We start from the raw sequence: 24,849 nt of genomic DNA on the forward strand, positions 1-24,849 counted from the left end.
AAACTATGGTACAAAAATGAGAATTTCCGCTTTTTGAAGCAGCTCTGACTTTCTGAGCACCTGTCATGTTTCCTGAGGTTCTACAATGGCCAGACAGTACAAACACCCCACAAATGACCCCATTTCGGAAAGTAGACACCCTAAGGTATTCGCTGATGGGCATAGTGAGTTCATAGAACTTTTTTTTTTTGTCACAAGTTAGCGGAAAATGATGATTTTTTTTTTTTTCCTTACAAAGTCTCATATTCCACTAACTTGTGACAAAAAATAAAAACTTCTATGAACTCACTATGCCCATCAGCGAATACCTTGGGGTGTCTTCTTTCCAAAATGGGGTCACTTGTGGGGTAGTTATACTGCCCTGGCATTCTAGGGGCCCTAATGTGTGGTAAGTAGTTTGAAATCAAAATCTGTAAAAAATGGCCGGTGAAATCGAAAGGTGCTCTTTGGAATGTAGGCCCGTTTGCCCACCTAGGCTGCAAAAAAGTGTCACACATGTGGTATCTCCGTACTCAGGAGAAGTTGGGCAATGTGTTTTGGGGTGTCATTTTACATATACCCATGCTGGGTGAGATAAATATCTTGGTCAAATGCCAACTTTGTATAAAAAAATGGCAAAAGTTGTTTTATGCCAAGATATTTCTCTCACCCAGCATGGGTATATGTAAAATGACACCCCAAAACACATTGCCCAACTTCTCCTGAGTACGGAGATACCACATGTGTGACACTTTTTTGCAGCCTAGGTGGGCAAAGGGGCCCACATTCCAAAGAGCACCTTTCGGATTTCACCGGCCATTTTTTACAGATTTTGATTTCAAACTACTTACCACACATTAGGGCCCCTAGAATGCCAGGACAGTATAACTACCCCACAAGTGACCCCATTTTGGAAAGAAGACACCCCAAGGTATTTCGTGAGGGGCATAGTGAGTTCATGGAAGTTTTTATTTTTTGTCACAAGTTAGTGGAATATGAGACTTTGTAAGAAAAAAATAAAAATAAATCATCATTTTCCGCTAACTTGTGACAAAAAATAAAAAATTCTAGGAACTCGCCATGCCCCTCACGGAATACCTTGGGGTGTCTTCTTTCCAAAATGGGGTCACTTGTGGGGTAGTTATACTGCCCTGGCATTCTAGGGGCCCTAATGTGTGGTAAGTAGGTAAATGACCTGTGAAATCCGAAAGGTGCTCTTTGGAATGTGGGCCCATTTGCCCACCTAGGCTGCAAAAAAGTGTCACACATCTGGTATCCCCGTACTCAGGAGAAGTTGGGCAATGTGTTTTGGGGTGTTTTCTTACATATACTCATGCTGGGTGAGAGAAATATCTTGGCAAAAGACAACTTTTCCCATTTTTTATACAAAGTTGGCATTTGACCAAGATATTTATCTCACCCAGCATGGGTATATGTAAAATGACACCCCAAAACACATTGCCCAACTTCTCCTGAGTACGGCGATACCAGATGTGTGACACTTTTTTGCAGCCTAGATGCGCAAAGGGGCCCACATTCCTTTTATGAGGGCATTTTTAGACATTTGGATCCCAGACTTCTTCTCACGCTTTAGGGCCCCTAAAATGCCAGGGCAGTATAAATACCCCACATGTGACCCCATTTTGGAAAGAAGACACCCCAAGGTATTCAATGAGGGGCATGGCGAGTTCATAGAATTTTTTTTTTTTTGGCACAAGTTAGCGGAAATTGATATTTTATTTTTTTTCTCACAAAGTCTCCCTTTCCGCTAACTTGGGACAAAAATTTCAATCTTTCATGGACTCAATATGCCCCTCAGCGAATACCTTGGGGTGTCTTCTTTCCGAAATGGGGTCACATGTGGGGTATTTATACTGCCCTGGCATTCTAGGGGCCCTAAAGCGTGAGAAGAAGTCTGGAATATAAATGTCTAAAAAATTTTACGCATTTGGATTCCGTGAGCGGTATGGTGAGTTCATGTGAGATTTTTTTTTTTGACACAAGTTAGTGGAATATGAGACTTTGTAAGAAAAAAATAATAATTTCCGCTAACTTGGGCCAAAAAAAATGTCTGAATGGAGCCTTACAGGGGGGTGATCAATGACAGGGGGGTGATCAGGGAGTCTATATGGGGTGATCACCCCCCTGTCATTGATCACACCCCTGTAAGGCTCCATTCAGACGTCCGTATGTTTTTTACAGATCCACGGATACATGGATCGGATCCGTAAAACACATACGGACGTCTGAATGGAGCCTTACAGGGGGGTGATCAATGACAGGGGGGTGATCAATGACAGGGGGGTGATCAGGGAGTCTATATGGGGTGATCACCCCCCTGTCATTGATCACCCCCCCCCTGTAAGGCTCCATTCAGACGTCTGTATGTGTTTTGCGGATCCGATCCATGTATCCGTGGATCCGTAAAAAAACATACGGACATCTGAATGCAGCCTTACAGGGGGGTGATCAATGACAGGGGGTGATCAATGACAGGGGGGTGATCAATGACAGGGGGGTGATCAGGGAGTCTATATGGGGTGATCACCCCCCTGTCATTGATCACCCCCCTGTAAGGCTCCATTCAGACGTCTGTATGTGTTTTGCGGATCCGATCCATGTATCAGTGGATCCGTAAAAATCATACAGACGTCTGAATGGAGCCTTACAAGGGGGTGATCAATGACAGGGGGGTGATCAATGACAGGGGGGTGATCAAGGAGTCTATATGGGGTGATCAGTGGTTCATAAGGGGTTAATAAGTGACGGGGGGGTGTAGTGTAGTGGTGTTTGGTGCTACTTTACTGAGCTACCTGTGTCCTCTGGTGGTCGATCCAAACAAAAGGGACCACCAGAGGACCAGGTAGCAGGTATATTAGACGCTGTTATCAAAACAGCGTCTAATATACCTGTTAGGGGTTAAAAAAAATCGCATCTCCAGCCTGCCAGCGAACGATCGCCGCTGGCAGGCTGGAGATCCACTCTACCTTCCGATCCTGTGAACGCGCGCGCCTGTGTGCGCGCGTTCACAGGAAATCTCGGCTCCCGTGAGATGACGCGTATATGCGTCGCTGAGCGCAGGGCTGCCGCCTCCGGACCGCAATCCTGCGTTAGGCGGTCCGGAGGCGGTTAAAAGAAGAAAAACTGCTACAAGAGGACATAGTTTTAAATTAGAGGGGCAAAGGTTTAAAAGTATTATCAGGAAGTATTACTTTACTGAGAGAGTAGTGGATGCATGGAATAGCCTTCCTGCAGAAGTGGTAGCTGCAAATACAGTGAAGGAGTTTAAACATGCATGGGATAGGCATAAGGCCATCCTTCATATAAGATAGGGCCAGGGGCTATTCATAGAATTCAGTATATTGGGCAGACTAGATGGGCCAAATGGTTCTTATCTGCCGACACATTCTATGTTTCTATGTCTGTTTTAGTAACCACTTGCACCCCCCTTGTAATAATTCTGGAGCATTTATTCTTATGACTCTATACTGTGCCATTCCTCTATTATATCTACTAGAAGTCTGACACTAGAAGCACTGATTAGATAGCGTCAGACAGTACAGGGACACACCCTCAACTGGCACCACATAGAGTTATACTAATAGATGCTTTAGAAAAGTCAGGAGAGGTTACAGAGGTCTTCTTTTAAGCCTTTTTTTTTTTATTAAAGGGAACCTGTCATCGGGATTTTGGGTATAGAGCTGAGGACATGGGTTGCTAGATGGCCGCTAGCACATCCGCAATACCCAGTCCCCATAGCTCTGTGTGCTTTTATTGTGTAAAAAAAAAACGATTTGATACATATGCAAATTAACCTGAGATGAGTCCTGTCCCTGACTCATCTCACGTACAGGACTCATCTCACGTACAGGACTCATCTCAGGTAATTTGCATATGTATCAAATCGTTTTTTTACACAATAAAAGCACACAGAGCTATGGGGACTGGATATTGCGGATGTGCTAGTGGCCATCTAGCAACCCATGTCCTCGGCTCTATACCCAAAATCCCAGGGACAGGTTCCCTTTAAATCACCAGCCGGACAACCCCTTTAACAGAATATATGACTCCTAATTTGCAATGTGTGCCTATGATACAGATAAATATCTGCAAAACGAAAATCATTAAAACAATACATATCAAATGCATAATTACAGCTTTACTGCTTTTATAGAATACATTTTTAGGGAAAACACCTTCAATGTCTTAATCTGCCCAGTGGACAAAGAATATTTATTCATAAAGCCTTCAAGCACCAATATTGGTCACAATTGCCATGGGGGTAATGCCAAGATGGCAACAGGTTTGCTAAACATAAAAAAGCAAATAAATGTAATATGCACCTTCAATTTGTTATAGGAGGGAACATTCATGTGCTCACAAAACAAAAAAAAACATAAAAAATTATACAATAATTTTTTTAGCATCTTAGGCACTCAAAAATATTAAAGTAATAAAACTTTTCCCTAAAGGTCTGTTTCAGTAAATACTTGTAAACCCTTCCCCCCATGAAATAACAACCTTAGAGGACACTGTGTTGTGCTGGTCCTCTGTTATTCCCCCTAGAAATGTATTACTCATTTAACAACTAGGCATTACCATTCTCCTTCTTAAACAGGTGTGTCCCTACACAGTCTTTATTACACATTAATAAAATGTGCCCCAGAATTAATTCATGGGAATACAATTTACTAAAATAGACACGAGGAGAGCTGACATGTTATCTTAAAGGGGTATTCCTATCTCAGACACTGATGGCATATCGCTAGGATATGCAATCAATGTCAGATAGGTGGAGAGGTGGCTGCGGTGTGCACTCTCCATTCTCCGTTATAGAATGCCTGAAAATAGCCAAGCATGCTTTTCGGAACTCCCTTACCAGTGAATGGAGAACATGCTGAGCACAGTTCGGGGGGCCCCATTCTGGAGATAGGAGGAGGTCCCAGAGGTGAGAGCTGCACTGATCTGACATTGATGGCATATCCCAGCAATATGCCATCAATGTATGAGATGAGAATACCCCTTTAAGACTGCATGTCTTTAACATTTGGCATTGTGTTGTACATTGTGCAAAACTAAGTGCTTTCAAAACTCTAGGCGAGAAAATGCGACAAATCCACAAAGGAGTTTGGAAGGTGAACATGTGAACAGCACCACTCCATGCAGAGGACAATCAGAAGACCTGTCTGGGGAAAAATGGCACTGTACGTGTAACTTGAAAAAGAGACACATTGCTTAGTTCTTTGTGCAGTAAAAATTACCTGCTGAGCAAAGGATTTTAAAAAAAATCACATAAGTACATAGTTGGAGGTGACAAATTGTCAGAAAAACTTTTAAAGTCAATCATTTTTAAATGCTCAAAAGACAGAAGTCAATCTTCTCCAGAATTATCCAAGTCTTCCCAGTCTGAACCACTGATCCCTTCAGATATATTGTCAGCTGGGTGCTGTGCTCTCTCCATACAATGCATGTACACCTCCTGTGTCCAGACATCTGCATCAACCAGAACAGATCTGGGAAGAGTCACAACACAGGCAGCCATGCCTGAAACGTCGTCCTCTAGTTGAGGTCCTTCCTCCCATAAGTCTTTTTCTGCATCATATACGTGTACGTAATCCATACGATCTCCTTGGTTATGTGACCTTCCTCCTAAGACGTAGATTTTATTTTCAAGAACAGCAATCCCAGGCTCTCCATGACCTGCTGGAACTGGAGTCACCAATGACCAATGGTCAGTCTTTGGACAATAACAGGCCACCTGAAAATAGTTCAAAAGGCACAGTCATTGACAAAGGGATACACCAATGTATACTTAGAGCTGTATCTAAAGATGGTCATGCACATTAAATCAAAGATGGTTGATAGTTGAACATCAGTGGAATACTTATACAGTGAACGATTGGCACATATGACCATACACATTTTAGTCCATGTTGGCAGTTGTTTAAACGGGCCATATATGCTCAATGACACCAGGAAATGGAAGAACACTCTGGGAACCTTCTTTCCAAGTGACGGCCTCCCCTTATGTAATGACAAATAGTCACATGACGCAAGAGGATCTGGTCAACAAACATTCTTGCATAACCCTTTTAACAGATGCTTAGGTTAATGGACCAGTCATAAAACTGAACCTTTGTTGGAGATGATGAGATTAGATTGTTCGAGTACATTCTGTGTACTTTGGTACATAATATATACTATGGCTTTACAGTATTTTACCAGCAGTGTTAGAAGAATAGGGGTCTCCCAAATTTACCTCCAATATATCCTGCCGAAAGCCCTCATCATCATTACTTCCTCCGATGACATAAAGTTTATCCAGAAGTGCCACCATACCATGCCAAGCCCGTCTTACTGGCCCCTGAGCAACACGTGTCCATTGATTCCTCTCTGGGTCATAACAGCAGGTTTCTTTTAAATATGTGTTCTGCCTCCGGCCACAAGCGATGTACATTTTACCATCCACAGCAGTGCTGGCATGAGCGTGCACCTGTAATCAGAAAGAGCAGATATTGTACATTCTGGCCGACCATTTCTGAGACCCACACTTAGTCATAGCTATTCATGCTGACAACCACTGCATTATTCATAAGTCCATCAATGCTACCGGTTTCTTTAAGTGGCGATTGCCAGGAAGAAAGCGCCTGCTCATCAGTGGAGGAGACCGCTGCATGTAAATCTCCTCCACAGTATGGGAAGGTCCAATCTTTGTTTGCCAGCAGCAGAACGTGTTTAGATGTCATGATCTGCTGCCAGCAAACAATGACTTAGGTGTCTGCACAAATGATTGAATAACCCAACAAACAAGTGTTTCCCTCGTTCATCTGTTAATTGGCGGCACCTTTAAACCACCGGACAATTGCTAATGAGCATTCCTATGAATGCTCGTTAGCGATTATCTGGCAGATTCTCGGCCCACGTAAAGAGTCCTTTACACTTTTACCCTTTAAAGGGGTTGTCTGTTTCTCTCTGACCTAGGTGTCACTGGTTAAGGGGAAGGGAAAATACCAAATACACACCACAACGAATATACAACAATCTAGGCCTCAAAAGCTAAGGAAGAGGGATGGTAACCTCCTAGTAATCCCTAGGCCTTTCCCTAACTCCTGCCAGTATAAGCAGATCCTGATGGTGGAAATACTCATACACCGGATACCTAAAGCCCTGCTAAAACTGACGAGCCCTAGGATAGGTAGCATGGGTTGAGACAGCTGGATCCTTCCAGAATGAAGGAACCTGCGTCTTCCTGAGGCCTAGAAACAACACACACCAGATAATAAGAAACAGCAAAGGCAGCAAGTACTTAGCTTAGAGATGTATGGAGAAGCAGGAGATCCAAGACAAACCAGCACTAGCAACTCCAAGCAGAAACTATCAACCGCATGGTCAGCAGTGTGAGGCGGATCTAAATACAGTCTCATCCCTGAGGAGAGGTGAGATCCTGCTAAACAACAACATACGTAGAGGAAAACAGAGAGACCTGTCAGATAGCCTCACTTGCAGCAAGTCTATCCGATCTTTTCACCTCTCTCACAGGAGGGACCATGACAGTACCCCCCCTTCTACGGGTGGCCTCCGGACACCCAGGACCGACTTTATCACGATGCGCCCTGTGAAAGGCCCTCACAAGGCAACTGGCATTCACGTCGGTCGCAGGAACCGACATTCTTTCCTCTGGACCGTAACCCTGCCAGTGCACGAGGTACTGAAGAGATCCATGAAGAATACGTGAGTTCACTATCCTGGCAATCTGAAACTCAAGATTACCATCCACCATTACAGGAGGTGGTGGCAGGGAGGACGGTTCAGCAGGTTCAACATATCTTTTCAGCAATGACTTGTAAAACACATTATGAATCTTTAAAGCCTGCGGAAGCTCAAGACGAAAAGCAACTGGATTAATAATGGCAGAGATCTTGTATGGCCCAATAAGCCTTGGCCCCAACTTCCAGGAGGATACCTTCAACTTAAAGGGAACCAGTCACCTCAAAAATGCATCTACAACCGCAAGCAGTACCTCGTAGTAGCCCGCAGCCTGTTAATAATCATATCTTTCATCCTGTTGTCCGATGCTGCGCAAGTTCAAAATACAGTTTTATTCTCCATCAGCGCTACAGTGTCGGCCAGCTTGAAGTCAAGAGGGCAGCGGCCTCCTTGCTTCAAGTCAAGGTAACCACGCCCCCTAACCGTCCCCTGTTGCCTGAGAGTGACAGCCTGCAGTGCGGCCGCGATTCCCCAAGTCTCGCTCATGCGTGGTGCGCACATCTCCTGCTGCCGCTGTTAGCCGGATTTCAGCGGCGCAATGCGCATGCGCGAGACTTGGGGAATCGCGGCCGCACTGCAGGCTGTCACTCTCAGGCAAGAGGTCCCGGTTAGGGGGCGTTGTTACCTTGACTTGAAGCAAGGAGGCCGCTGCCCCCTTGACTTGCGCTGATGGAGAATAAAACTGTGTTTTTTGAACTTACGCAGTATCGGACAACAGGATGAAACATATGATTATTAAAAGGCTGCGGGCTATTATGAGGTACTGCTGGCGGGTGTAGATGCATTTTTGAGGTGACAGGTTTCCTTTAATGTTTCTTGTGGACAGCCACACAGAATCACCCACTCTCAGGTCTGGACCACTCACACGTCTCTTGTTAGCCATACGTTTATACTTTTTGCCCATTTTATTTAAATTGTTTTGAATCTTCCGCCAAATAGATGACAACGAAGAGGAAAATCTTTCCTCTTCAGGTGTACCAGACGTCTCAGTACCAGAAACTGCAGATGGAACCGATATGCACCAAAAAACATCGACTTATCAGTGGACTCCTTGATTCTCAGAGACAAAACATCTCAAACAAGTCTCCAGATTTTGGTTAGTGCGCTCAGTCTGCCCGTTCGACTGAGGATGAAAGGCCGAAGACGAGTACAGAACGCCTTCCAGAATCTGGAAACAAATTGAGTCCCTCTATCAGACACCACATCAGAGGGAATGTCGTGTAGTTTCTTGAGCAAGAGTTTTGGCATTAGGTAAACCTGATAATGGTATAAAGTGCGACATCTTTCTGAAGTGCTCAACAACCACCAGAATCACAGTTTTCCCAGAAGTATTAGGCAAATCTGTGATAAAGTCCATGGACAAATGAGGCTAGAGTCGGGATGGGATAGACAAGGGAAGTAGAGATCCTGAAGGCCGAGTATGAGCCACCTTAGCACGCGCACAAGTCTCACAAGCTGCCACAAAGCCCTCAACACCTTTACGTAACCCTGGCCACTAGTATCTTCAAGAAATGAGATCCACAGTGGATCTGCTCCCAGGGTGTCCCATAAGAACAGTATCGCGATGTTCCTTAAACACCTTGTGTCGTAGTTCCGAAGGGACAAACAACTTCCCCGGGGGACAGGAAATCGTGTGTCTCTCCCTGGGCATCCAACACCTCTACCTCAAGTTCAGGATAAAGGGCGGATACAACCACCCCATCAGCCAATATTGGAGCAGGATGCTCCGAATCACCTTCTCCCCTCCCCCTGGGAAAGCTACGCGACAAGGCATCCGCCTTGACTTTTTTAATCCCAGGACAATAAGTGACAATGAAATTAAATCTAGTAAAAAACAACGACCATCTGGCCTGCCTTGGGTTCAGACGTTTAGCCGACTGCAGGTAAGCCGGATTTCTGTGATCAGTAATTACCGTAACGGGATGAATCGCTCCCTCCAACCAATGACGCCACTCTTCAAAAGCCAACTTAATAGCCAGCAACTCTCTATTACCTACATCATAATTTATTTTGGCAAAAGAGAGTTTTTTAGAGAAAAAAGCACAAGGGCGCCATTTGCTAGGAGAAGAACCCTGTGACAAGACTGCTCCAACCCCTACCTCTGATGCGTCAACTTCCACAATAAATGGTTGTGACACATCCGGTTGCACCAGAATAGGAGCAGATGCAAAACATTGCTTTAATGCTAAAAAAACATGCAATGCTTCTTCAGACCAGACTGAGAAATCCGCACTTTTTTTCAGTCATATCAGTTAATGGTTTAACAACAGTTGAGTACTTCAAGACAAATTTACGGTAGTAGTTGGTGAACCCCAAAAATCGCATGAGTGCCTTCAGATCTTCAGGTCGATCCCAGTCTAAGACAGCACAAACTTTTTCCGGATCCATACGAAAACCCGAAGATGAGAGTAGGTACCCCAGGAATTGCACTTCAGGGACTGCAAATACACACTTCTCCATTTTGGCATACAATTTATTCTCTCTTAAGATCTGTAAGACCTGTCTCACGTGATCCTTATGCGTTTCCATATCAGGGGAATACATTTAAATATCATCTAGATAGACCACCACAAACCTGCCCACAAGATGATAAAAGATGTCATTGATGAAGTGTTGAAAAACCGCAGGAGCATTGGACAAACCAAAAGGCATGACCAGATTCTCAAAATGACCCTCAAGAGTATTAAAGGCAGTTTTCCATTCGTCGCCTTCCTTGACTCTCATCAGATTATATGTCCCCCTCAAATCCAACTTAGAGAACACCTTGGCGCCGACAATCTGATTGAATAAATCTGGGATCAAAGGAAGGGGATAGGGATCACGGATAGTGATGCGATTAAGCTCATGGAAGTCCAAACATGGCCTAAGAAGTCCATCCTTTATTTTTTTTTAACAAAGAAGAACCCCGCCACCATTGGCGATTTGGATGGTCTGATATGACCTTTAGCCAAACTCTCGGTGATATACTCTCGCATGGCTACTCTTTCGGGTTTAGAAAGATTATACAACCGAGACTTTGGCAATCTAGCTCCGGGAATAAGATTGACGGGGCAACCATACTCCCGATGAGGAAGCAACTCCGGGTCTTCACCCTTAGAGAATTCATCAGAAAAATCTGAAAGGAAAGGAGGTAACATTTTAGTAGTTACAACAGAAAGCGACGTGCTAAGACGGAAGGCTGAAATCACTCCAATCGAGAATCTGTCTCACTCGCCAAGTGATAGTAGGGTTATGTTTGGTTAACCATGGTAAACCTTACACCAGAGGAGCAGGAAACCCCTCCAGCACAAAACATGAAATGGATTCAATATGAGAATTTCCCACCTTTAGGCGAATGTCCTGCACGATTTGAGACAGACACTTTTGAGAGAGAGGGGCGGAATCAATCGCAAACACAGAAATATTTTTGTCTAATGCGCTTGTTGTCAAACCATGCATACGGACAAACTGGCCATCCACTAAGGCTACTTTCACACTCGCGTTTTGGCTTTCCATTTGTGAGATTCGTCTAGGGCTCTAACAAAAGGTCCAAAATGGTTCAGCTTTGCCCTAATGCATTCCGAATGGAAAAGGATCCACTCAGAATGCATTAGCTTGCCTCCGTTCAGTTTCCATTCCGCTCTGGAAGCGGACCCCAAAACGCTGCCTGCAGTGTTTTGCTGTTCGCTTGACGATCTGTCCTGGCACACAATGTAAGTCAATGGGTACAGATCCGTTTTCTCTGACACAATCTGGCATAATAGAAAATTGACTTTCAATAGAGTTCATGACGGATCCGTCTTGGCTATGTTACAGATAATACAAACGGATCCGTTCATGACGGATGCATGCGGTTGTATTATTATAATGGATCCGTTTTTGCAGATCCATGATGGATCCGCCCAAATCGCGAGTGTGAAAATAGACGAAGTTAACCCCTGCCCCACTGTCAATAAATACTTCCATTTCCACAGTTTTGTAATCCAGCGCCACCTTGGCAGGCAGGAGAAATCAGGTACTACCGGTAAAAGACAAAAGTACAAGAGTGAGAAGAGGACTAGACACATTAGAACTTTTTTTTTCCCCCTTTTCACCTTGATGTTTAACGTAAGGACATACGTTAACAAAATGTTCTCTTGACCACAGAAAAAACAATGTCTTTTCTTAACCCTAAATTTTTTATCACCTGGTCCAGGTGTGACCTGACCCAATTGCATTGGCTCTTCACCAGACACCAGCTCGAGTGTCTCTTTACCCAGAGTGTCAGAGGAGACCGCTCCCCTGTATGATAATACGTCCCGAGCGAGAGGAACTTTAGATCTCTCCCTCAGGCATCTATCAATACGCACCGCCAGAGATGTGGCCACCTCCAATGACTCTGGATTTGCGTGAAATGCCAAGGCGTCCTTCAGGTTCTCAGACAGTCCTTGACAAAATTTACTACGGAGAGCTAGGTCATTCCACTCGGTATCAGTTGCCCACCTCCTAAATTTAGAGCAATAGGACTCAGCTGAATGCTCTCCCTGCCGCAAGCAACGCAACATAGATTCGGCCAGGGAAACCCAATCTGGGTCATCTGAAAAATTAAACAGAAAGCCCAAGACTGAGGGTCACCTTTCAGCAACAAAATAATAATCCCCACTCTCTGACTCTCGTCCCTAGAAGAGCTAGGACGCAGTCTGAAATATAATTTGCACGATATCCTGAACCAAACAAAGTTGTCACTTCCCCCGGAAAACCTATCAGGGAGAGCAACCTTCGGTTCAGGGAAGGCCTGGTTCCCGCTGCCTAACCCACCGCCTGTGGTCTCTGAAACTGTGCAACGGCCGTGCGGAGGTCAGCCACCTCCAAAGACAGCCCCTGCATACGATTGACCAGTGCAGAAACAGTATCCATAGCTGCACTGATAAAACAAAGGATAACGGTTTAGGCAGTTGATAATGTCACTGGTTAAGGGGAAGGAAAACACCAAATACACACCACAACTAATAGACAACAATCTAGGCCTCAAAAGCTAAGGAAGAGGGATGGTGACCTCCTAGTAATCCCTAGGCCTTTCCCTAACTCCTACCAGTATAAGCAGATCCTGATGGTGGAAATACTCATACACCGGATACCTAAAGCCCTGCTAAAACTGACGAGCTCTAGGATAGGTAGCATGGGTTGAGACAGCTGGATTCTTCCAGAATGAAGGAACCTGCGTCTTCCTGAGGCCTAGAAACAACACACACCAGATAATAAGAAACAGCGAAGGCAACAAGTACTTAGCTTAGAGATGTATAAAGAAGCAGGAGATCCAAGACAAACCAGCACTAGAAACTCCAAGCAGAAACTATCAACCACATGGTCAGCAGTGTGAGGTGGATCTAAATACAGCCTTATCACTGATAACGAGTGGCACCTGAGGAGAGGTGAGATCCTGCCAAACAACAACATACATAGAGGAAAACAGAGAGACCTGTCAGATAGCCTCACATGCAGCAAGTCTATCCGATCTTCTCACTTCTCTCACAGGAGGGACTGTGACACTAGGAAATGTTCAAGCTCAAGTGAAAGACCTGGAGCTGCTGTAATTACACTGCTCCGCTGCTGCAATGTTGACCACGTGCAGGTAAACAGAGAAGAGAACGCAGCACTCATACAAATGCTGCGTTCTCTTCAAACAGCTGATCAGTGGGCCGCCGGATGTCGGACCCCCGCCAATCTGATACTGGTGACCTATATGGGTAATCAATATGAGAAAACTGGACAACCCCTCTAAAGACCAAGTCATTTTTGGTGGCAACATTTAGATTTTTTTTTACTACGCCCTCCAAGGGCCATAATTTTTTATTTTTCCATTGAGCCGTATGAGGGCTTGTGTTTTTGCCATATGAGTTGTATCTTTCAATAGCACTAGTATAAAAATATTTGTGGGGTGGAATGTAAAAATTAACCAGCAATGCTGCCATAGTTCTATTGGATTTAGTTTTTACTGTGCTGTAACTTTATCCTGCGGGTCAGTACAATTATGACTATACCAATATTATATAGTTTTGTTATTTTGTTATGTTTTACAAAATAAAATAAAATAAAAAAAAGCTTTTTTTTATTTTTAAACATTTTTATTTAGGAAACACCAAACAAAAACAAATACATATTTAATCAATGATATCATACGGTAATTCTTATTCCTCATTTTCCTTTTTTTCTTATTCTTTCCCTTACCCATCCCAATCAACCCAAACCTACCTTCCCTCTCTTGTGATGAGTCTCTTTTTACATGAAAAAGAGCTTTTTGCTGCCATAGTTTGACACTCTAATTTTTTCATTTCTGTCGACTGAACTGTAGCTTTATTGGTACTATTTTTGGTTACATATGTCTCTTAATTCTTTTTTTTCAGAGGGGATGTGACCAAAAGACAGCAATTTTGGTATTGCAAATTTTTTTGTGGTATTAAAGGGTTTCTATCACTTCGTATGACATAATTAGCTGTCAGACACTAGCGATCTGCTAGTGTCTGCTCTGGCCAACCATCCTACTATAATCACTTGTGGGGCAGCGGTTTTGCTAAAAAACTAACTTTTATAAATATGCTAATGAGCCTCTAGGTGCTATGTGGGCGTCATTAGCACCTAGAGGCTCCGTCTACCTTCATACACAGCCGCCGCCCAGCGCGTCCCTCCAGCCCGCCCATGTCCTCCTCCGTGTGACGCAGCGGACGAGTTCTCGCGCATGCGCCGTGCGCGGCTGTATTCGGCGCATTTGAGATCTCAGCTCGGAGCGGTCAGACATTCAATGCGCATGCGCCGAATACAGCCGCGCATGCCCATTGAATGTCTGACCGCTCCGAGCTGAGATCTCAAATGCGCCGAATACAGCCGCGCACGGCGCATGCGCGAGAACTCGTCCGCTGCGTCACACGGAGGAGGACATGGGCGGGCTGGAGGGACGCGCTGGGCGGCGGCTGTGTATGAAGGTAGACGGAGCCTCTAGGTGCTAATGACGCCCACATAGCACCTAGAGGCTCATTAGCATATTTATAAAAGTTAGTTTTTTAGCAAAACCGCTGCCCCACAAGTGATTATAGTAGGATGGTTGGCCAGAGCAGACACTAGCAGATCGCTAGTGTCTGACAGCTAATTATGTCATACGAAGTGATAGAAACCCTTTAACCATGCAGGATAAGTAACACGATATTGTAATATTTCAGACATTTTGGACATGGCAGAATGTCAAGGTATATCTTTTATATTGAATAATGAGCGGGCACTCATACACTTGGCAACCAAATTGACATATGCAGAAAATATTTATTAAATCCCCATAAAACACAAGTAATAAAATTTATAAGAACAATGTAGCAATAATATACAACATTACAATCACATATATTGTGGTAGATATAATCGATACTAGTATATTCGATAAAAATATTCGATAGATTGAATGGTAGAAAATTCAATGTTGGAATATTCGATAGAATATTTGATACCACTCAATAGTATCGATAAATTCAATAATATATATCATACCAGAAACTTCAAGTATTGTCCAGATCTTATATATGCTGTTATTTGGGAAAGAGAAGGTATTTTCTTCTAGAGCTCTATCCCAATTTGGGAAACTGAATGTCACTGAAAATCTTGTAGGTGTATTCACTGGGAGCGCAATATGTTCATAAAGTGTCCACAGGAATCCTGATAATGTGAAAAGTCTCTTATAGCATATCCTTTTAAGGTCGATATAAGCTTTGAATCGAAGAATAAATCGATATTTGGCTTACCGTCTAGCGTCTGCTGTCTCCCTATTGCTTCAATGGAGCTTTAAATATTTGCCGGCTTATTCAGTCGCTCCATACAGCAAGCTGGTTTAGATTTCGCGGGAGTTCCAAAGATCGCGGGAGTTGCCACTCTGTTTCGCAATTTCCTTCGGTGTAGCTTTCGACGATAAGAATAATTAATCCTTTACTGTAGAAATTTTCTTCTGTATGGCCATACAGTATTATCGGAGGTTTTTCAATGCAGGTACATCACTTGTTTCACCATACGCGTTTCGGGTAGATTCACTCTCCCTTCCTCAGATTCACTCTCCCTTCCTATCGTCGAAAGCTACACCGAAGGAAATTGCGGAACAGAGTCGCAACTCCCGCGATCTTTGGAACTCCCACGAAATCTAAACCAGCTTGCTGTATGGAGGGACTGAATAAGCCGGCAAATATTTAAAGCTCCATTGAAGCAATAGGGAGACAGCAGACGCTAGACAGTAAGCAAAATATCGATTTATTCTTCGATTCAAAGCTTATATCGACCTTAAAAGGATATGCTATAAGAGACTTTTCACATTATCAGGATTCCTGTGGACACTTTATGAACATATTGCGCTCCCAGTGAATACACCTACAACATTTTCAGTGACATTCAGTTTCCCAAATTGGGATAGAGCGCTAGAAGAAAATACCTTCTCTTTCCCAAATAACAGCATATATAAGATCTGGACAATACTTGAAGTTTCTGGTGTGATATATATTATTGAATTTATCGATACTATTGAGTGGCATCGAATATTCTATCGAATATTCCAACATTGAATTTTCTACCATTCAATCTATCTAATATTTTTATTGAATATACTAGTATCGATTATATCTACCACAATATATGTGATTGTAATGTTGTATATTATTGCTACATTGTTCTTATAAATTTTATTACTTGTATTTTATAGGGATTTAATAAATATTTTCTGCATATGTCAATTTGGTTGCCAAGTGTATGAGTGCCCGCTCATTATTCTATTGTTACATTTGTCTTTTAAGAGAGGGTGGGGTGATTCCCTCTATATGAGCTTGTAGCACCATACCGTAACTACTTGCTAGTGAGCCACCACAACCTACCAATATCTTTTATATTAAATATAAATATTTTATATAAAAAATAAAATGTCAATAAAATATGGAAATCAGTTAGGAAATCCACTAGGCGGACATAAAAACGCCTTTTCTTTTATCTTGAGACTCTAAATTTAATTTAGGCAATTAATGAAAACAGAGGGGCAATCAATTATGCAAAAATATATGTAATAATGTATTTATAAATGAGTAAAAATCCAATATAAAACAGATATAAGATCAATGGATAGACAAATCGACGCAGTACCAACAAACCACCACTATATGGTGGTGTAACCCACTATCACTTTCTCACCAGCACAGAATTATTTAAAGTTACATAAGATAAGATATAAATGCTATATCTTTATCAAACAGACCAATAATTAATACATCAAGAGAAACTCAGGATTTTCTGTTTACCAACAGGTTATAACATGACAAAATACTGATTAATACAAGAACAATAAATGTTGTCCCTTGACTCTGTCTCAGCCTATGACAATCAAAAATATAAATGATATTAATATGATATTATATCCTACTCGGCAATCAGACTATGGAAATATAATTTCCCAGACTTTTTCCTCTACACAGACAATGTCTAATCTCCCATTAGCAATATGCCACTTTGCTAAGAGGACAACTAGCATTTAGGGAGGTGTTTAACACTATACGTTCCCACAGTATGGGAACTCTTGACTATATGCTGAGAGGAATATCTTATTAATATCACAAGCAAAAAGTATAACATACGTTACCAAGTCAAGGATGGGCAGAGTTTCGGATGAGACCAGTTCTCAGGAGTTCTCTAGTAGTCAAAATATAATTCAAGTTTCTTTTGATATCCTTTCTTATTGATCTGATCTGATGGTTTTGATCCCCCTCTATGTTCCTATCCAGCAATACTTATCCTCCCTGATATCTTACGTTACCACCTCCTGGATTATGATCTCCCAATCAACTGAGGAGGGTGTAACGTATGTTAATATTACTATGATGTAATCTTAACCCTTGATATGCTGGAGAAAACAAGTTATAAAATAATATAATATCGTCCATCTACCTCTAGATGGCACTGTTGTACCACATAACAATTTCAACATTAATTCTAAATACCTAATAATATGTTCACATGACCTTTTTAACCTATCTAGTATAAATCAGTATTAAGGGTTTCTTCCTGAAATTATTTTAGCCTGATCATGTGAAGTATCTACTATCAGCTCAAGGTTTTATCTGAATTAGGCCTCATGCACACGGCCGTTGTTTGGGTCCGCATCCGAGCCGCCATTTACTTCAATGGGGCCACAAAAGATGCGGACAGCACTCCGTGTGCTGTCCGCATCCGTTGCTCCGTTTCGAGGCCCTGCAAAAAAAGTCAGTTTTGTGGACAAGAATGGGCATGTCTACAATGGGCCGCCCGTTCCGTTCCGCAAATTGCGGAAGGCACAAGGCCGGCTTCCGTTTTTTGCGTTTCCGCGATTTGCGGACTGCAAAAAAACGGCACGGTCGTGTGCATGAGGCCTTATAGTGCATAGCTGATGTAGATCTGATTTTCTGCCAGAAAGACTGACTGACTGCCAGAAGAGGTACCAAATTTAATTAATTTATTAAAGGGGCACTGACAGGCCCAATAAGCATAATTAGCTATATATATGCATGCACAGGTCTTCTAATGTGCATTAAAAACATATAAGTATAACCCCTGTCCACCTTATAAATACAGCAAACTGATGTTTTATAACCTGAAGTAATCGCTTTTCTTTCTGCCCAAGGGGCGGCGTTTCAGCTTGACTTCTGCCCAGCCAGCCTCCCCCCAACCGCAGTTTTGAAGCGCCGCCCAGCTCATCAATATTCACTTCGCTGGGCGGCTTCTGCTGTCCCCGAAGTTCCGAGATCCGGCGCATGCCCAATAGAGATCCGGCGCATGCACAATAGAAAGCTATGGGCATCGGACTCACTTTCAGCTTCTGCGCATGCGCCCGGCACCCATAGCTTTCTATTGGGCATGCGCCGGATCTCGGAATGTCGGGGACAGCAGAAGCCGCCCAGCGAAGTGAATATTGATGAGCTGGGCGGTGCTTCAAAACGGCGGTTGGGGGGCGGCTGGCTGGGCAGAAGTCAAGCTGAAACGCTGCCCCTTGGGCAGAAAGAAAAGCGATTACTTCAGGTTATAAAACATCAGTTTGCTGTATTTATAAGGTGGACAGGGGGTATACTTATATGTTTTTAATGCACATTAGAAGACCTGTGCATGCATATATATAGCTAATTATGCTTATTGGGCCTGTCAGAGTCCCTTTAAGTTTGTCAAATCTTAGGGTACTTTCACACTAGCGTTTAAGTTTTCCGGTATTGAGGTCCGTCATAGGGGCTCAATACCGGAATAAAACGCTTCAGTTTTGTCCCCATTCATTGTCAATGGCGACAAAACTGAACTGAACAGAACAAAGTGCTCCGAAATGCATTCCGTTCCGTTTAGTTGCGTTCCCAGACCAGTGAGCAAACCGCAACATGTAGTGGTTTTCTTTCCATCCTGGGATGCGGAGCAAGACGGATCCGGATCCCAATGCAAGTCAATGGGGACGGATCTGTTTTCTCTGCCACAGTCTGCAACAATAGAAAACTGATCCGTCCTCCATTGAGTTTCAATTGAGTTCATGACGGATCCGTCTTGGCAATGTTAAAGATAATACAACCGGATCCGTTCATAACGGATGAAGATAGTTGTATTATCAGTAACGGAAGCGTTTTTGCTGAACCCAGCCGGATCCAGCAAAAACGCTAGTGTGAAAGTAGCCTTACTCCAGCGCACTTTGGATGAAAGCTACATGCACACGACAGTGAAAAAAGACATCCGTTAAAAACTGATAAACTGTCCATTTAAAAAAAAAAAATCTTTATTTATGTCATTTTTCAATAACAAGACAACGTATAACACAATAGTGTACATCAGAGAGTATAGTACGAATAAAGATCATTAGGTCACATCTCCGATTTTTTAATTATATGGTCATAAGACTAACCCCAAGACCACGGAATGACATGGGAGACTAATAAAGGGTAACAGTATAGTTACAATAAGCTAGAGTCATCCAACTCCTCCAATCACGTTGATGTTGACTGTTACCAGGGGCGGACTGACCGGTCGGGCACTTCGGGCATGGTCCGAGGGCCCGGGCGGGATGGGGGCCCGCCGCAGAATAACATTATGTGTTAATGTTATCCCCCAGGGCTCCATTTGCGACTAGAGCCGCGCCGCAGCTCTGAATACAGCGGCGGGCACAGACAGAAGCTGAACTATCATGTTCACTTCTTATCAGCAGCGCAGTGGAAGAGTCTCTCCCTCCCCCTGTGCTGCCGCGGCCAATAAGAGGAGGGACAGGGGGAGGGGCTGTGGCCACTGCGCCACCAATGAAGATAACTGAGCTGTTAATACAAATACAGGAGGCGGGTGCCGGAATCAAATAGCGGCACCCGACCTCTATGACAGGGAGCGGCACCTAAGGGGTTAACTGCCGCTGATCGCAGCTCCCTGTCATAGAGGTCGGGTTCCGCTATTTGATTCCGGCACCCGCCTCCTGTATTTGTATTAACAGCTCAGTTATCTTCATTGGTGGCGCAGTGCGCCCCCCCCCCCAGTATAATACAAATTGAGTGCGGCGCCCCCCCCAGTATAATAAACATTGAGTGCGGCCCCCCCCCGTATAATAAACATTGGTGGCGCAGTGGGCAGTGCCAATGAGGGTTAAAATAAATAAATAAAAATTAACTTACCTCCTCCAATTGATCGCGCAGCTGCCGGTCTCCTGTTCTTTCTTCAGGACCTGTGGTGACGTCACTGAGCTCCATCACATGGTCCATTACCATGGTGATGGATCATGTGATGTATCATGTGATGAGCACAGTGATGTCACCACAGGTCCTTTGACAGGTCCTGAAGAAAGAACAGGAGACCGGCTGCTACGCGATCAATTGGAGGAGGTGAGTTAATTTTTATTTATTTTTTTAACCCTCATTGGCACTGCCCACCAATGTTTATATATTTATTATATTAGGGAGGGGGGCGCACTGCGCCACCAATGTTTATATGTTTATTATACTAGGGAGGGGGGCGCACTGCGCCACCAATGTTTATTATGTTGGGGGGGACGCACTGCGCCACCAATGTTTATTATACTGGGGTGTTGGGGGGGGCGCACTGCGCCACCAATGTTTATTATACTAGGGAGGGGGGGCGCACTGCGCCACCAATGTTTATTATGTTGGGGGGGGCGCACTGCGCCACTAATGTTTATTATACTGGGGTGTTGGGGGGGGGCGCACTGCGCCACCAATGTTTATATGTTTATTATACTAGGGAGGGGGGGCGCACTGCGCCACCAATGTTTATTATGTTGGGGGGGGACGCACTGCGCCACCAATGTTTATTATACTGGGGTGTTGGGGGGGCGCACTGCGCCACCAATGTTTATTATACTGGGGTGTTGGGGGGGGGGGGGCGCACTGCGCCACCAATGTTTATATGTTTATTATACTAGGGAGGGGGGGCGCACTGCGCCACCAATGTTTATTATGTTGGGGGGGGGGACGCACTGCGCCACCAATGTTTATTATACTGGGGTGTTGGGGGGGCGCACTGCGCCACCAATGTTTATTATATTGACCTTCTACTACGCATTCTGCTTTAAAGAATGCTATTATTTTCCCTTATAACCATGTTGTTATAAGGGAAAGTAATACAGTGAATAGACTTTCATCCTAGCAACCATGCGTGAAAATCGCACGGTTCAAACGGAAGGATGGATGCGGCATTCCGGTATTTTGAATGCCCGATACGGCACTAATACATTCCTATGGGGAAAAATGCTGAATCCGGCATTCAGGCAAATCTTCAGTTTTTTTCGCCAGAGATAAAACCGTAGAATGCTGCGGTTTTATCTTTTGCCTGATCAGTCAAAAAGACTGACCTGAAGACATCTTTTCCGGTATAGAGCCCCTGTGACGGAACTCTATGCCGGAAATAAAAAAACGCTAGTGTGAAAGTACCCTAAAATATTAAGTTTAAATCCCCCCTTTCCCAATTTTACATATAAAATATATAAACAATAAATAAACATATTACATAGCGCTGTGTCCGAAAAGTCCAAACTATTAAATTATTAAAAAATATCTCCTATGCGGTGAGCATTCGCCATTTTTAGTCACCTTGTCACCCCAAAAAATAGGATAGGACTGTTCTATTATGGGCCGAACGTTTCATAAAATGCAAAATGCACGCAGCTTTTTTTGGTGTTTTTTTTTTTTGCACGGTATTGAGTATCGCAATACTTTCTTATGGTGATGAAAGCGAATCAAAACTTTGGTATCGAAACAACCCTACGCCAATCTGATCGGCGTAGCGTTGTCACGATACCAAAATTTGGATTCAGTTTTGATTTGGCGACTAAAAATTTAATTTGGCTCCTAAATTTTTCAGTTCAGGAGCCAATGGCTACTAGGTATTTTTTTTAGTCTGGAGCACTGTGCCCAGCACCCCGATTCCGAATGTTATGCTGGCCTGGTAATGGCAGCGGGGCCCGGTGCAGTCACTGTATTCTATTACACCGGGCCCCGCTCACTGTAATACTAATATTCATATGTGAACAACTTGAAATCCTCTGCAAACCTCTCCCTCTCCCTCTCTGTACTCACAAACTCAGTAGCAGGCCGGGCGGCAGCGCAACTCACTGACGTCACGCGCCTGCTCCTCCCACTATGAATTAAGTAGGAGGAGCAGGCGTGTGACGTCAGTGAGTTGCGCTGCCGCCCGGCCTGCTACTGAGTTTGTGAGTACAGAGAGGGAGAGGATCGCAGAGGATTTCAAGTTGTTCACATATGAATATTAGTATTACAGTGAGCGGGGCCCGGTGTAATAGAATACAGTGACTGCACCGGGCCCCGCTGCCATTACAACACCAGATGCCGGCCCCCAGACCCTGTATTGGGGGTCATTCACTCACAGCGACACTGTTATGGGGGGATCTGTGCATGACACATATATAGCATAAGGTGCTATATGAGTGTCACCCACAGATCCCCCCCCACAACAGTGTCACCCACAGAGCCCCCACAACAGTGCCATCCACAGCGCCCCCACAACAGTGCCATCCGCAGAGCCCCCACAACAGTGCCATCCGCAGAGCCCCCACAACAGTGCCATCCGCAGAGCCCCCACAACAGTGCTATCCACAGAGCCCCCATAACAGTGCCATCCACAGAGCCCCCATAACAGTGCCATCCACAGAGCCCCCATAACAGTGCCATCCACAGAGCCCCCATAACACCTTTTGGTTCAAAATATTTTTTAATTTGGCTATTCCCCACCCCTCTTGTAATTCTTCCACTACTTGTGGGCTGCGCGGGAATGAGTTCAGTCACTTCGGTGCGCAATCCCGTCCTGCAGCGCGTGATCCCGCAAGACCCGCCGCTGTAGGTCACGGGTCTCGCGGGATCACGCGCCGCAGGATGGGATTGCGCACCTAAGTGACTAAACTCATGCCCATGTAGCCCGCAAGTAGCGGATCAGTGAAACAAGTACAAGGTGGGTGGGGGGATGATCTGTGGGGTTGCTCAGACGGCTAGGCCCTTCACAGTAGTTATTAACCCCTTTCAGCAGTCCCCCATTCACTGAAGGGGGGACTGCTGAAAGGGGTTAATAACTACTGTGAAGGGCCTCCCCCCCTTTCACAGTAGTTATGCCCAGATATGTGCCCCCTTCACAGTAGTTATGCCCACACTGCTTCTAACAGAGGCTCACTAATGGACGCTGAGATTAGATCACCCCATATGAAAGCATTGAATCAATGCTTTCCTATGGGGAAAAATCTGACCCTGGAGGTCATCATGCAGAGTGTGAGGACGTCCAGCGTCAGATACCAGACCAAAGGTCTGTTTTACTCCAGGAAGCCCTCAGGTGGCTGCCAGCGACTAGAGGCTGACTTATTGCTGGAATGTAAACAATGCAGTTTCTCTAGAACATTGCAGCTCGATTTGCAAAAGGGACACTGTACCCAGACCACTTCTATGAGCTGAAGTGGTCTGGGTGCCTTTTGTGTCGCTTTAACTTTGAAATCTTATTAAAGATTGTGTAGGGTGTGGCTGGAGGTGGGACAAGGGTGGGGCTTGCAGCAGAACATGGGTGGGGCCTGTAAGGGGGCCCTTGATTTATTTTGCCAGGGGGCCCTGAGGGTTCTCAGTCCGCCCCTGACTGTTACCTTAAGCAAAATTTGGCTAAAGGAATTATCTCCTTCTGTTTAGTCTTATTCCATTTTTATCAGTGCAATATGTAAGGAAAAAACAAAGGAAACACAAACCAAAAATAAATTCAAATTAATAAATAAAAGTCAGCTCGGATTTCAACCATATAAAGCAAAGTTATATTGCTTGCATAAAATAAACCTCTAGTTCAGGTGAACTGTTAGGCCTCTTTCAGACGGGCGTTGCGGGAAAATGTGAGGGTGCGTTACGGGAACACCCGCGATTTTTCCGCGCGAGTGCAAAACATTGTAATGCGTTTTGCACTCGCGTGAGAAAAATCTTGCATGTTTGGTACCCAAACCTGAACTTCTTCACAGAAGTTCGGGCTTGGGTTAGGTGTTCTGTAGATTGTATTATTTCCCCTTATAACATAGTTAGAAGGGAAAATAATAGCATTCTGAATACAGAATGCATAGTAAAACAGCGCTGGAGGGGTTAAAAAAAATAATAATAATTTAACTCACCTTAGTCCACTTGTTTGCGATGCCGGCATCTCCTTCTGTCTCCTTTGCTGAACAGGACCTGTGGTGACGTCACGCTGGTCATCACATGATCCATCACCATGGTAAAAGATCACGTGATGGATCATGTGATGACCGGAGTGACGTCACCACAGGTCCTTTAACTGTAATTAATGCTCACCACAGGTCCTGTTCAGCAAAGGAGACAGAAGGAGATGCCGGCATCGCGAACAAGTGGACAAAGGTGAGTTAAATTTTTTTTTTTTTTATCAATTGTCTTTTTATTGAGTATTTTCAGGAATAAACATGTACATATAATGGGAAAAAAAACAAACATGACTTTGGAGTACATTATTCATGATATAAAGATATATCTAAGTGCACTTGAGCATAAGAATAACATACATCATGTTTATATGCATATATATCCTTACATTGAGCAAGTTTGAGAAAAAACATATATAATGGTCATGGATGAATATTACTATAGT

The 24,849-nt window shown here is 44.0% G+C and overlaps 1 protein-coding gene across 7 annotated transcripts in view; it reads right to left on the reverse strand.

Annotated features, from left to right (window-relative positions):
• Window positions 1-4,191: 4,191 nt before the first annotated feature.
• Window positions 4,192-24,849, reverse strand: part of KLHL22 (kelch like family member 22) — a 57,430-nt gene continuing 36,772 nt past the window's right edge. For all 7 annotated transcript variants that reach the window (XM_040416407.1, XM_040416406.1, XM_040416411.1 and 4 more), the window contains 2 exons: window positions 6,239-6,472; window positions 4,192-5,737 (listed from right to left, as the gene is read on the reverse strand). In XM_040416407.1, coding sequence (XP_040272341.1) covers window positions 5,351-5,737; window positions 6,239-6,472 — 621 coding nt within the window. In that variant the 3' untranslated portion in view covers window positions 4,192-5,350. The remainder of the gene's footprint in view (window positions 5,738-6,238; window positions 6,473-24,849) is intronic.

The sequence above is a fragment of the Bufo bufo genome, chromosome 2 (assembly GCF_905171765.1).
Source record: "Bufo bufo chromosome 2, aBufBuf1.1, whole genome shotgun sequence".
Taxonomy (NCBI): Eukaryota; Metazoa; Chordata; class Amphibia; order Anura; family Bufonidae; genus Bufo; species Bufo bufo.